General features: G+C 60.0%; 1 protein-coding gene across 2 annotated transcripts in view; it reads left to right on the forward strand.

Moving 5' to 3' along the window:
- Positions 1 to 12,495, forward strand: part of GATA4 (GATA binding protein 4) — a 39,689-nt gene extending 27,194 nt beyond the window's left edge. The window contains exons 2-6 of one of the 2 annotated variants that reach the window (XM_037526549.2): positions 1,493 to 1,662; positions 2,385 to 2,510; positions 4,887 to 4,974; positions 6,225 to 6,373; positions 7,241 to 12,495. In XM_037526549.2, coding sequence (XP_037382446.1) covers positions 1,493 to 1,662; positions 2,385 to 2,510; positions 4,887 to 4,974; positions 6,225 to 6,373; positions 7,241 to 7,423 — 716 coding nt within the window. In that variant the 3' untranslated portion in view covers positions 7,424 to 12,495. The remainder of the gene's footprint in view (positions 1 to 1,492; positions 1,663 to 2,384; positions 2,511 to 4,886; positions 4,975 to 6,224; positions 6,374 to 7,240) is intronic. The other variant, XM_037526550.2, reaches the window with a different exon arrangement.
- The last annotated feature ends 688 nt before the right edge of the window (positions 12,496 to 13,183 follow it).

The following is a 13,183-nucleotide window of genomic DNA, read 5'->3' on the forward strand; positions in this document are numbered from 1 at the left end:
ATCTCGCTGTACCTCCCCCTACCTCCTCCGGGGGAACTGAGTAGACATTGTCGCCATTTCCTTGCGGCTCTGAGGGCAGGTGACCTTGCTGCAGGGCGCCCAGTGTGACCCAGTTGCAAAAATAGCCTATGACGTGTGTGCTCAGCTCCCTGGTCTGCGCAAACAGCCCCTCACACCTGCGTGTGTTGACTCACAGCTACTTGTTTGCAGGTGCAAATGACTGTTTGTGTACCCAGAGTTGGGGGCGGCCCCCCACCATCCTTGTCTCCAGCTCACAACCTGATTGCAGAGGGCTGAGTCCCCATGGAAGGAATGCGCTCAATCCCCACCCCAAATATCTGCCCCCTCTACTTGAGAAGAATCCACGGTGGCTCTGGCAGTGGAATAAGAGCCATCTGGACACTGGGACAGAAAGTTAGGGACAGAAAACTTGGAAGGGCTAGAAGTGTTTTTTCAAAAGAGGAGGCAGCCACTGGAAGTTCTGAGCCAAGCTTCTGTAGCTCGCGGTAGGAACAGGCCAAGGGTCCCAGCCTCTCTCACGGGACCGCCCAAGGGACTGAGTGGAGCTTGTGACTGTAAAGGTGGGGGAGGCTGAATAAGAGAAGGGGGCAGGCGCCGGAGGCTTCTGAGGTGCGCTCGTCGGCACGCAGCCAGGACTCCCAACATGCACTTTTCTTTTATGTCCCAAAAAGCCAAAAAAAGAGCCAGACCGTCACTCAGCACCTCCTGCAGGTGTATGCAAAAGAGACATGCGTTACCCCCTTTTCTTGCAAAGCAGCTTGAACAATGCATTTTCTTTTAATGTAGTCCTTTGACTCAGTGATTCTGCTGCCAGGGGGTAGCCCAAGGACTATGCAGACACGCCAGCATGTGGGTACGCGGGCAGCAGTGTTTCAGACACAGCTCAGACCCTGGGTGAGACCGAGTAAAAGCTGAATGACGTAGTTGGAAGGGTGGCGCGTTACGAGATGAGATGCTGCGCTTCGCTAAGATACTTTCTCATGCTGGGAAGTGCTTTGTTATTAAGTGGGGGGAAAAAAAGACTCAAAATTACAGAGTTTGACCCCAACAAGGCAAAAATATGTGTCAGTATAGTGTCGTGAAGGATGTCATGGAACAGAGCGTCCACACTGGATCACGTTGGCCGATTTTATTTGCACCTTCCAGTATCCTGACTTTCCTGAAGTAAACACTCATTCTGTTTTCATTCCAAGAGGCAAAGAATTTCAGTTTTGAAATGGGAAGAAGAGGTCACAGTGTTGCGGGGAACGTAGCGTCGGGGCGCCTCGGGCTCAGGCTCCGGGGCAGGTGGGGTTGGCGGCTGGTCGCTGCCCCACCTCGTCCTTTGCTGGTGCCCCTGCGGAGCCCACGCATCAGGGTGCCCAGCCCCGACGGCCCGCTGACCCAACCCGTCCTCATGCCCGGGAGGGTCCGATTTCCATGGTTTCCAGATTCTTTGACAAACGCAGAATAACCCTCTGTTCTCCCCCAGTAGATATGTTCGATGACTTCTCGGAAGGCAGAGAGTGCGTCAACTGCGGGGCCATGTCCACTCCGCTCTGGAGGCGGGACGGGACGGGGCACTACCTGTGCAACGCCTGCGGCCTCTACCACAAGATGAACGGCATCAACCGGCCCCTCATCAAGCCCCAGCGCCGGCTGGTAAGCGGGGCCTCGTCCGTGAGAGCCCGGCCTGCCCCCCGGGCCTGCTCTGGTGTTGAATGTTGCAGTCAGGCCACCGTTGAAAGAGGGTCCAGGTTGAGGGGGTGGGGACGGGTTAGCTTCAGCTGCAGGAGGGCCTGGCCCTTTTGGTTCAGCCTGTTACTTGCACAGAAGGGAACTGAACCCAGAAAAGCTAAGGGCCATGCCAGGGTCCCACAGGCGCCAAGTCCCCACACCCAGCCAGAGTCCAGACTTCCCTGACTCAGCTCTGAGCGGCACGGGGCCCGGGTGGGGGGGTCGGGGGGGCCAGCACCTCAGGAGAATGGGGAGGAGTCGCCGGCTCTGGACTTGGGCTCCTTCCTACCACCCTCTGATTGGGATCAACGCCAACCAGTGGTCACATCCTCAGCAGGGGGGCGAGAGAGTGGTCGGTGCCTCCCTCTTGTGAGGCCCCAGGGCCCGTCCAGTGCCTGAGGGCCTGTGCCCATCCACCCGGGTGGCACTGGGTACCCTTCTGCCTCGGTGCCCAGTGTCACCAGCGTCCACTGCAGGACGAGAATTCTCGCTCCCCCGGGGCAGCACAGGTCCTGCTTCTCCTCACCCTGGTGGCTTAGGTACCAGGTGTGGGGCCGGGGCCGCTGAGAGACACCCCTGCGGGGCTCGGCCCCGCCACCCCAGAAGCAGCGGGGCCCCCACTCACTGAAGCTTGTCTTGTGTTGCAGTCTGCTTCCCGCCGCGTGGGCCTGTCCTGTGCCAACTGCCAGACCACCACCACGACACTGTGGCGCCGCAACGCCGAGGGCGAGCCCGTGTGCAATGCCTGCGGCCTCTACATGAAGCTCCACGGGGTAAGCGGCCGCGTCCCACACAGCCCTCGCCCGTGTCCTCCATGGAGACCACAGGTGGTTCTTCTCCACATAGAGGTCCATCGGGAAGGGACCGTGGAGGCTGCACTGGTCTGCAGAGAACACAGCCTGGCAGCTTCAGCCAAGGGAACGTGCCCGCCCTCGGGGCGCAAGTCCAGGGCCGGAGCCAGCAGGGCGGGAGCCAGCACGCCGGGGCCGCAGACCCCCCTGTGTGTCCTCACGCAGGAACCAGGGAGGGGGCTCGGGGGCTTGTTCTTGAATCGCCTCATCACCCCACTGACCTACTCACCCCCAAAGGCCCACCTAGTCACAGCCCCATGGGCATCGGCTTCCACCGCCTGAGCGGGGGACACTGACACTCAGGCGACCACGGAGACGCGCCGCTCACTTCCGCCTGGGCCGCGCGGAAGGCTGGCTCGTCTCACAGATGAGGCGGCTCAGAGACAGTCTGTGTAAGGGGGCGTGGGCCCGCGGAGGTGACGTTTCTGTTCAGCTGATAAAGGAAAACGTGTTTAGGAATAATTGTATGGACAGTCTGGAAAACCGAAGCAAAGCCTGACTTCCACCTCCTGCCCCAAATAGAAATAAGTGTGGGCAAACGAAAGATACTCAGTGTAGATGTCAGACGTTTTAAAATAGGGATAAGGAAAGTACTAAAAAAATATGGGCTGGGGAAGCATTTCTATAAGCTCAGAGATGGAAGGAGAACTTTTTTTTTTTTTTTAAGATTTATTTATTTACGCATACAAGAGCCGGGGTGCAGGCCAGAGGTGTGGGGTGAGAGGATTCACCAGAGACAGAGTGGGGAGCAGAACAAGTGGATCTACTGAAATACACAGTAGGTGAGACAGGAGAGGTCTGCTGCGCCATGTGGGCCACTCCCTAGCCGGGGATTGAACTCGTGCTGCAGAGGCTGCTGACAGCTTCCCAGAAGCATGGGAGGGTGAGAGAATTCACCAGAGCCAGAGCGGGGAGCAGAGCAGGCAGGGAGCCAGAGCGGGGAGCCAGTGGGAGCCGGGGAGCAGCCGGGGATCGAACCGGTGCCGCAGAGGCTGCGGGCAGCTTCGCAACCCAGCGCTCAACCGCTGCGCCACCGGGGAGGCCCAAGGAGGATTCTTAAGCAAGTCTGCAAAACTCTTAAGCCATGAAAGGCAAGTTAGAGCTACTTAATGTATAACACTGTGTCCTGGTTTATGGACAAAGACACCTCGGGGCAGGACAGGCTGAGCCGCGCGTCAGGACGCAGGGCTTCTCAGAGCGCTCTGTGCTCCAGTCCGGAGCCTCCTCCGCTGAGGAGTGGAGATGGGTGGAGGGAACTCCCGGGAGGACAAGGGTTAAAGGAAACACTGCTCTTCAGCAGGAGTGGAACCAGAAACTGACCGAGCAGTGTTATGCAGGTGTTAAAAGGATTATGTCCTCAGAAACTAAAAATAGGATTGCCGCGTGATCCAGCAGCCCCGCTTCTGGGACTGTATCCAGAGAGTCGAAAGCAGGCCTCTGAGACCCACGCGGATACCCGTGTCCAGGGCCGCTTTCCTCTCGATAGCCAAAGTGGACGCCCTCGCAGTGCCCGCTGATGCGTGGCTAAGCAGCGTGCGTCTGTACTGGACCAGCAGGAGAGGGACACTGCCAGCTGCCGTGACGTGGCCGAGCCTGAGGACGGTATCCAGGGGACGGGCCTCCTCTGCACGGCGCTGGAGTGTCGGGGGCATAGACAGAGAGTAGGAGGGGGGTGGCTGGGGCTGCGGGCAGTGTTTCCTGGGGACAGAGTTGCAGTTTGGGATGATGGGAAGTTCTGGAGATGGATGGTGGAGATGATGGCACAACAGTGTGATAGGTCAACCCCACGAGCTGCGTGTCACGAGGGCTAAATTGGCAGTTCGTTGTGTGTGTTTCACCCCTTTCACACGCACGGTGTTTTTGGGGGGGTGATAAATCAAAGGCTTTGCGTGCACTCTCCCTGCAGCCTGGCGTGCCCGTGCCTCTGCCCGACACCCCTGCCTGCGCGCCACAGAGAGCCCCCAGGCTCGGGCCCGCCCTCTCCCGACACTGGACAGCTCAGGGTCGCTTCTCCCGCCTCCTGCGTCGTGGACCCGTCCGGTCTTGCTCCACGATGTGTCTTCCCCACGACACTGTGGCCTCCGGGAAGGAGCTGTGTCTCCAGCCCCCGCGCACGGCGCATCTTCTAGTGCATCTTCTAGTAGAAGGATTTCTCAGCACGCGCTCCGGGGCTGATTCCCTCGTCCCGGCAGTCTGCAGCTGAGCAGCTTAGGTGTTGCTTTTCCGGGGTGTTATCTGTGTGTTGTAATGCCAAGGCAGATCGTGTGCAAGTGGACAACCACATGTACTGACCCCCAGGTCCCCAGGCCTCTGGCGATGCGGAAAGAGGGGATTCAGACGAGAAAACGGAAGCCCAAGAATCTTAACAAATCCAAGACGCCAGCAGGTAGGAATCGACCCGTGTGCCTTGTGTGGACAACAGCCGCCCGGGAGGTGGGGACCGTGTTTCCCGGCTGGGCCACCCAGCTGGGTGTGCAGGTGGGGAGGTAGCGTTAGAGTCCCGGCTGCTCAGTGCGCAAGGGACACCCCGAGGGAAGTGAAGGGTGGACTTGGCTTACAGGCTTAGCTCAGGTTGGGGCCTGTTATTGCCACTTGTAAGGGCCATGGGGACCAGCAGGGCCAGCAGAGGCCTGGCCGAGAGGACAACACACGTTGCTCCGTCACTCGCCTTGGGCACTGCGACCCCTTGAGAACTCGGTTCCCTTCACGTCTCTGGGCTAACTGGAGTGTGGGAGCCCAGGGTTCCCCCCTCCGTCACGTTCACAGCGGAGTCATTGGTAGTCGAGGTGGCGTTAGTGACCTGTGGCCCCTCCCCAAATACTAGCTCGGCCATCCTTAACCCCATGGCACCCCATTTATTATCCTGATCTTACTCATGAGCAAGCGAGGCTTGGAGAGGCCAGCGACCTCACCAGAGTCAGACAGGGCTGCCGGCAGGCCTTGAGCCTCAGGGCCCCACTCTGTCAGCTCTGGGCTCTGCCGCCTTGATTTCCAGAAACAGTGAGGGGCCCTTGTGACCCGGCAGGAGCAGCCGTCCGGCACAAGGCCGAAGGAGATTCCCCCAGAACTGGCCCGCAGGGAAACAACCCTCAGCTCCCAGGGCAGACCGGGCCGCAGTCGCCCCTTCCCCACCTAGAACACTACCAGAGCTCTGCTCCCCAGACCCAGCCCCGCGCCTGCCAGCAGTGCTCCCTGGGGCTTCCCTGCCCAACACGGTGCCCTCCGCCTCTTCTAGGCTGCTTGTCAGCCCAGCTCGGCGCGGCTCACGTCCCCCGTGTCCCGGTCATGGGGCCTCCGGGCACCGGTGCCCCAGCACAGCCCCCTCTGGGGTTCCCAACTGGGGAGCTGAGATCCGCAGCAGAACCTGACCCGAACTGGCACGAGGCTGCTTAGGGCGCTTGCCCGTCCCGGGGGCTCCAGCCACTGCACGGTGGCTCATGGAGAGCCTGATTTGCCGCCCTCCCTGCCGCCATCCCCCCCTCACACCCCGCGCTTGGGCGCTGAGTGTGGCCTCAGGGTTTGGGGTGAAGAGGGGTGGGCCTGTCCTCTCAAAAATGCAGTTTGACACGTGTGCTCCGCATGGAGGGAGCCCGCGGCTCCCACGGCCGCCCCACCCTGACGCTCCTGCTGTTCCAGGTCCCTCGGGCGGCGAGAGCCTTCCCCCCACCAGCAGCGCCTCCAGCAGCTCCAGCAGCGCGGCCGCCAGCAGCGGGGAAGAGATGCGCCCCATCAAGACGGAGCCGGGGCTGTCGGCCCACTACGGGCACAGCAGCTCCCTGTCACAGGTGGGCTGGGCGCAGGGCCCAGGCGCGGCTGGGGAGGCTCCCAACCCTCTGCTGGCGGGCGGAGGGCGGCTGGCCCGAGGCAGGGGTCCGCACTCACGTGGAGAGCAGCTCCTCCATGTCTGGAGCCGAGGCATGGGGTGCCAGGGCTGGCTCATGGCGGGGCACTGCCTGCCCACCCTGGAGGAGGGGGGATGGGGCACTGGAGGCCGAGCAGTTCTTCACAGGTGAGGCCCCAAGTGAGGCTGCTTTGGCTGGCCTTGGTCTAGAATTAGCGGCGGGGTGGTGGCTTGGGAACAGTGTGGAAACCACGGAGGACCGTGGGGTGGGGGTGCGTCACAGGCAGGATGCCATTTTTCCTGTGAGTCCACAGAATGACCCTCTGTGCTCCCACCCCCACTCCCTGCTCCTCCACCCGCTTCCCCAGCGGTGGCCCCCACGTGAGATTAGGATGCGCCCAAGCTGGGTCAGGGTCTCCCTCTAACTCCCACGTGTTTTCCACATGTTCTGGGGGATGCCTTGTCTAGTGAGCTTTACTGTTGGGGTACAGAGAGGCCGAACCTGTAGAACCAGGAGGGTGGTTCTCATCTCTGGAGGACACCCTCTGCTGCAGAAGGGTCGCCTATAATGGTGGCATCTTTCAGAAGGCACGTGCTCAGACCTGCTGAGCCCCTGCCGAGTGTGGGTTGTGCCACAGGCAGCCTCCGAGTCGCATAGCACAGGTGCTGTGTGGCCAGCCTGCCTTCATGCCAAGGCCTCTCCTGGCTCCCTTTGCCTGGGGTGGTGGCAGCCCGGGGTGGGACATCCCTCCAACCCAGGCCTCTCTCCCTGAGCCCTTGGAGTGACCAGCGCCTCGTGCTTGTCTTTCAGACGTTCTCGGTCAGTGCCATGTCGGGCCACGGGCCCTCCATCCACCCGGTGCTCTCGGCCCTGAAGCTCTCCCCACAGGGCTACGCGTCTTCCGTCAGCCAGTCGCCACAGGCCAGCTCCAAGCAGGACCCTTGGAACAGCCTGGCCTTGGCTGACAGTCACGGGGACATAATCACTGCATAATGCCACTGCCTGCCCTCCTTGGATTCCTGCGCGACTTGGGACTTGGAGGACAGCAGAGCCGAGGTGCTGGCTCCCGCGGCTGGCCTGCTCTGTCTGGGAATGACTCCAGAACAACTGGGAAGAAACTTGAAGTCACAGATTGGGTCGGGGACGTGGGTGCGGGGCTTTATCGGCTACTCCTCAAGGTGGGGGCTGGGAAGGGGTCGGACTCCCATGGGGAGAGCCTGCCCTTCACCGTGGCCCAGGCGCCTTCCGCGGAGACTTCTTTCTCATTTCTGCACCCAGCAAGATGTCCTTCTCCGTGACCTTCCCGCCGCTGAGGCCCAAGATGGTGGTTTCTCCATGGCGTTCAGCGCCAGGAATCTGAGGGGCTGGGACCCAGCTCCAGCCTGGGCCAGGGCCAGGGCCAAGGCATCTGTTTGACGAGCATTTGGGTGCCACAGGCCCCTTGGAAACCCAGCACTCCCCTTGGGACTCGGTGCTCCCCTGCGGCCTCCATCCCAACCCCGACTCCACAAACACTGGGCATAGCCCGTGAACTGACCGCTCGGTGGGGGCAGCGGCCCACTCCGCCCCCTCACAGCCCGGCCCGGGCAGCCTGGCTCGGCGAGTTCCTCCCCTGCTAACGGCCTCATGCCCACGCTCCCCCCTTCACTCCTGAGGCCTCGGAGATAAAACGCCTCCGCTGTTCTGAGTGACCCGCCCCCCCTCAGCAAAACAAGTTCGACTTCAGCCAAAAAGCACCCCCCAATCCTCCCTCTTCCTGCCCCCCTCATGCACAGGGATTCCAGTGAGAGCCCGAATGAAGAGTCCATCGCTAAAGCGAGCGTGACCCTGGGCCGGTGCTATGTGGGCGCAGGTCCGCCGACCCTGGCTCTGCACTCGGACCTCGTGGGTTCCCAGGCTCTGGAGCTGTGCCTGGCCGGACAGCACCTGCACCGCGGCCTTCTGCGGCAGAAGTCTTTTGTCCTGGAGGCAAAAAGCTCCGGATTTTGCAACATGAATTCAAAGCAGACAAACCCAACAAAACTCAAGGAAAGAAAGACAAGGACTGATAAGACACTGAGCGTGGGCCTTGAGGACTCTCCAGCTCTGCGCTATTCTGGAATGTTCTGGAATTGGCTTTTTCTCCATGTTGCTGTTTCTGCCTGTGATGCTGAGGCCTCACAAAGACAACCCCCTCCTTCGTGTCCTGTCATCGGCAGAGCCTTGGCAGATGATGGCCTTACTGAGTCCTGCCCCGAACACCCACCCCCACCCAGAAGCCCTCCTGGCTGTAGCAGAGAATATCCTTAAACCCAGATTCTGTTTTAATCACCGTGTACATTGTTCTCTTCCATGAAGGCCACCCTCATGTACCGCCCCTAACCCACAAACCTGTTAACATTGTCTTAAGGTGAAATGGTTGTAAAATCAGTATTTAACTAATAAATTTATCTGTACTCCTTTCGCCCGCCCCTCCCCGAGGTCTTTACTCCGCCTCTCGTGCTCCCCCTGCAGGCCCCCGAGGCCCCGGCCCACCCGGGCAGGCTGCGTCCTGTCTTTTCCTCTGTTCAGTTTTGGCGGCTGCTCCTGACGGGTCGAGACCGGAGCAGCTCACCAGGGCCCTTGTGGCCAGGCACGAGCAGGGACCCTGGGTTCCTGCCATTTCTCCTTCCAGATTCCATCCAAGCAAGCCCCGAAGGGGCAAGTCAAGCCTCAGCAACGGAAGAGGAGCGTCTTCCCGTGTATCCAGTTTATCTTCACCTTCTCGGGCGAGTCTCGCTCACCCGCCTCAGCGCAGCAGTGGGGCGACGGCACACACTGGCCCCCAGGCCCCCTGGCCCCGAGCCTGTGGAATGGACCAGGAAGCAGGTCGGCCCCCTTCGGAGCGGTTCCTCTGGCTTTTGGCCTCCCAGCTGGCCCCTGCGAGGGGTCTCTGGCCCTCACAAAAGCCCTGTTATTTTTGAGCAGGTAAGAAAAAAACCCCAAGCACCATTCTTTCCTGGAAAAGCACAGCAGCTTTTCACCCACTGAGGACTTGCCCAGCCGCACCGGGTCGCTGCCCGCCAGAGGCCGAGGCCCAGAGGCCTCCAGCTGCCAACAGCAGCCAGCGGGGTTTATGGCAGCCTCAGCAAGGGCACATTCTCAAGATTGGCTCTTTCCTGACGTGACGTTGTGACTTGTGCTCCCCCTTCCTTTGCGCCCCCCATCTTCATGCTCCCCCAAATCTAGCTTCAGGTGGCGGCCGCTTGGGATAGGATATGGTAAAAGAGGCAAGTCCCAGAGGGTCGGGCAGTGGTCGGGTGGGGAGCAGGTAGTGTTGCCTGGCCCTTAGAACAAAGGTCTGGCCGCTAAGGGGCCAGTCGCATGTGTCCCGGTGGGGGCTCCCGCAGCCCATCACAGTCTCCCCTCGCCTGTGAGGAGCAAGGGGAGTCCAGCTGTTGGGCGTTGGAAGGCCAGCGCGGGTTTGCTGAGGTTGCGACTGGCTTGGGTTGACAGGAAGTAGGTTCTCCTAACAGGCACCGAAGGGAACTGGGGTGAATATTATTTGGGTGAGATCTGCCCCCCAGAACTAGACATGCCGACTGGGATACTGAGTGTGTGAGAGACCGCTGTCTGGAAAGCTGCTTTTGAAGTGGAGGGGGTTGGTGTGGGGTTTTTTGTTTTTTTTTTTTAAACATTTTCTGATACTGGAAAATCGACTCTTCCAATTCTCTTTTTTTCATTTATAAAATAGCTTATTAAAGTAACATTAGTTTACAACACTATGATTTTGGGGTGCAGGTTCACACCTCTTCAGATGAACATTATCGCACCACACCCGCCACCGAAGGCCCCCACAATCCTTCACCCGGGACCCTTGGGTCTCCTCTCTCCTTTGCTCACATCCACCCCCTTCTGGTAGCTTCAATTCTGTAGTCAGATTTCTTGGGTTTGTTTTGGTTTAGTTTACTTGTCTTTCTGGAAGAGGAAGCAAACTGAACCCCACTAGGGAAAAGGACACCGGGATGGTGAGACCATGCTGGACACTTACAGGTCACGAGGGGTCCCTGAGACCCTCTGCTCCCAGCCCTCCTGCCCACCTTCATCCAGGGACCTGCCCCGCCCCTGCCTGCACCACCCTGCTGGGGAGGCCAGAGGTGCTGTCCTCGCCGTTGGGCTGCTCACCGCGCCCCGTGCTCCCGCCTCCCCGCCTGCAGCCAGGTTTTCAAGCGAGAGGAGACCAGCCCGGAAACTGCGGGCGGAAAGTACCAGGTCGCCGCGCGGCAGGCCTGCTCGTGGCTCTGTGTGTCCACAGGAAACTTCCCCAGCATGTCACTGCTGTGCTGGGTAACACCGCACTTGTTATGGGACCTTCCAGAGCAGAAAGGTTCTGGCTCAGCCCAGGCTCAGGTGAGGGCTGGCATTTTTCAGGTGGCATTTTTTGCATAGTGTGCAATATTGTGTTTTAGACATGCTACTGCTACAGTGGCGTTCATAGGCCACGATACAGTGTAAACACAGCTGTGTAAGTGCTGGGAGCGCAAAAACGCCATGACTTTATTGCAATATTGGCCGCCTGTCTGATCCTCCCAACCAGAGGGAGGCCCATGGATGGCGTGTGACTCGCTGCAGGTCTCAGAGTACAGTGCAGGGGCAGGATTCAAACCCTGTCCCTTTGCCCCCAGAATATGGACTTGCACCTCCTCCCTTCCCGCCTCCACCGTAAAGCGTAGAAAATCCACGCAGCCCAAGCCCGGTCTCCATCTCAGATGAAGACTTTGGACTTCTTCCCGGGCCGGCGACTCCTGGGTTCCATATTCTCCCCATTTTCAGACTCCTTAAGGAAGGACGTGGACACACTGGAGAGCGCCGTCCACTTGCCACAGACCCCAGAGCCTCTCTCAGGGCTGCTGGAGACAGGACCCCAGCCCGCGTGGCTCAGAGTCCCCCAGCTTTCCCTGGCCACTGGACTCCTCACTCGGCCCTTCACTCCTTTGCCCGCTGTCTGGGGGAGGCTGTGTTTTAACCCATCTCCGCGTGCACTATAATCTCAATCCTGCCGGGGCCATCGGGGCACGACGAAGAGGCAGGAATTGGCCGCAAGGAGCACAGAAAGTGGGTCGGCGGCCCGCTGCGGAGCTGACCCCAGGCGCCTGCGGACCCTGAGTGGCCCCATCCATGGGGAGGCGAACAGTAACAACTGCCGTGTGCCAGGCCCTCTGCATCAGCTCCACAAATCCCACAGCCGCCGGCAAGGTGGCACTTCGCTGCCTTTTATGGATAAAGACCCAGGTTGCAAAAATTCAGTCACTCGCCCAAGCTCTGCTTGCTGATTGTTGAGATGGGACCCAGGTCGTCCGAGGCGGGACTAGATCTTCCCTGCTGTTCTCCAGAGTCACTCTTCCAGGAGCTGGCCCTGTTCCAGCAGAGCCCCATGTCACGAGAGAGCAAGGATAGCATGCGCTGGCGCAGCACTCCACAGGTTGTGTTCCACAGCTGGTATTTAATCCTTCATTCAACAAATACATACCGAGTGTCCCTGCTGCCAAGCACGGTGTACCGGGTCCCTGCCCCCAGGCAAGTCCCTTCCTTCCCGCATGGGGCTGCTGGAAGGGCAGAGCCAGGCATGGCCACTGCATGTAAACAAGACTTGCCAGCTTTGCCAGGTGATTCAAATGCCTGCTTTGTAACATTTCCGTAACACCGTGGAAAGATGCCCCATGCCAACGCTGTGGCTTGTCTTCCCGCGGGTAATGCTCAGGCCACATCTCTGTGGGGCCAGCAAGTCTTGCACACAGCAGTTATAGGAGACACCGGTGCCCCCTGCAACCCACCTGCCTTCTCAACTAGCGCGTTGGCTCAGCAGAGGCCTCATTCCAGTAAGTGAGGCCAGGGTTGGGGCTAAGCCTGCCCCCCCCCAACTAGTTACAGAACAGGCTCAGGGGCCCTGTAAATGTTTCCTTGGGGCCCTGCCCCTCCTATAATGGGAGGCATCCAGGGGTGGGGATGTGGTTCTGGCATGTGTGGGGGAGGCAGGAATGCGAAGATCTTTTGCCTGGATCCCTCCTGCTCCCCGGCCACCGGAGGAGGGTCCCACATGGCGCGCAGACCTCCCCTGCCGCCCGCTGCTCCCCTCAGCAGTGTACTTCGGTCCTTCTGCCTGCTCTGCTCCCCGCTCTGGCTCTGGTGGATTCTCTCACCCTCCCGCGCTTCTGACTGTACCCAGTGCTTGTATAAATAAATAAATGAATCTTTAAAAAAAAAAAAAATAAAAATTTAATATACAAATACTGCTTTTAACACAAAACTTCCAATAACAATATTGAAATAATATAAGGTCAAAAAAACACCCTTTGAAAGCTTCCTGAGAAGTTCTTGAAAACCTGCTGGCTTTTCAGCGGCCCCGCTGGGTCGGCCGGGAGGCCGGGCAAAACCAGCTGAAAGGCTGGCCCGGGCCTGGGCTCCCCAAAGTCTCGGGTTATGCACTGACCGCCCTTTCTCTGGACTGCCCTCGGGAGGAGGACAGCCGGCGGCCCGGGGAGCTGCCTTTTCTCCCGGCCGGCCCTCTGCTCGGCCCAGCTCAGGGCTGCGGCCCGACCCGGCTACACCCAAGAACCGGCCCGGCGCCCCTCCCAGGACAGAGGGCCCCGCCCACAGCAGGGGCCCCGCCTCCAGCCCCACCCCCGGGAGCTTAGCCCCGCCTCCAGCCCACCCCGGGAGCTTAGCCCCGCCTCCAGCCCCACCCCGGGGGCCTAGCCCCGCCTCCATCCCCACCCCCGGGAGCCTAGCCCCAGC

Source organism: Talpa occidentalis, unplaced genomic scaffold (genome assembly GCF_014898055.3).
Source record: "Talpa occidentalis isolate TD23 unplaced genomic scaffold, MPIMG_talOcc4v2.1 talOcc4.4, whole genome shotgun sequence".
Taxonomy (NCBI): Eukaryota; Metazoa; Chordata; class Mammalia; order Eulipotyphla; family Talpidae; genus Talpa; species Talpa occidentalis.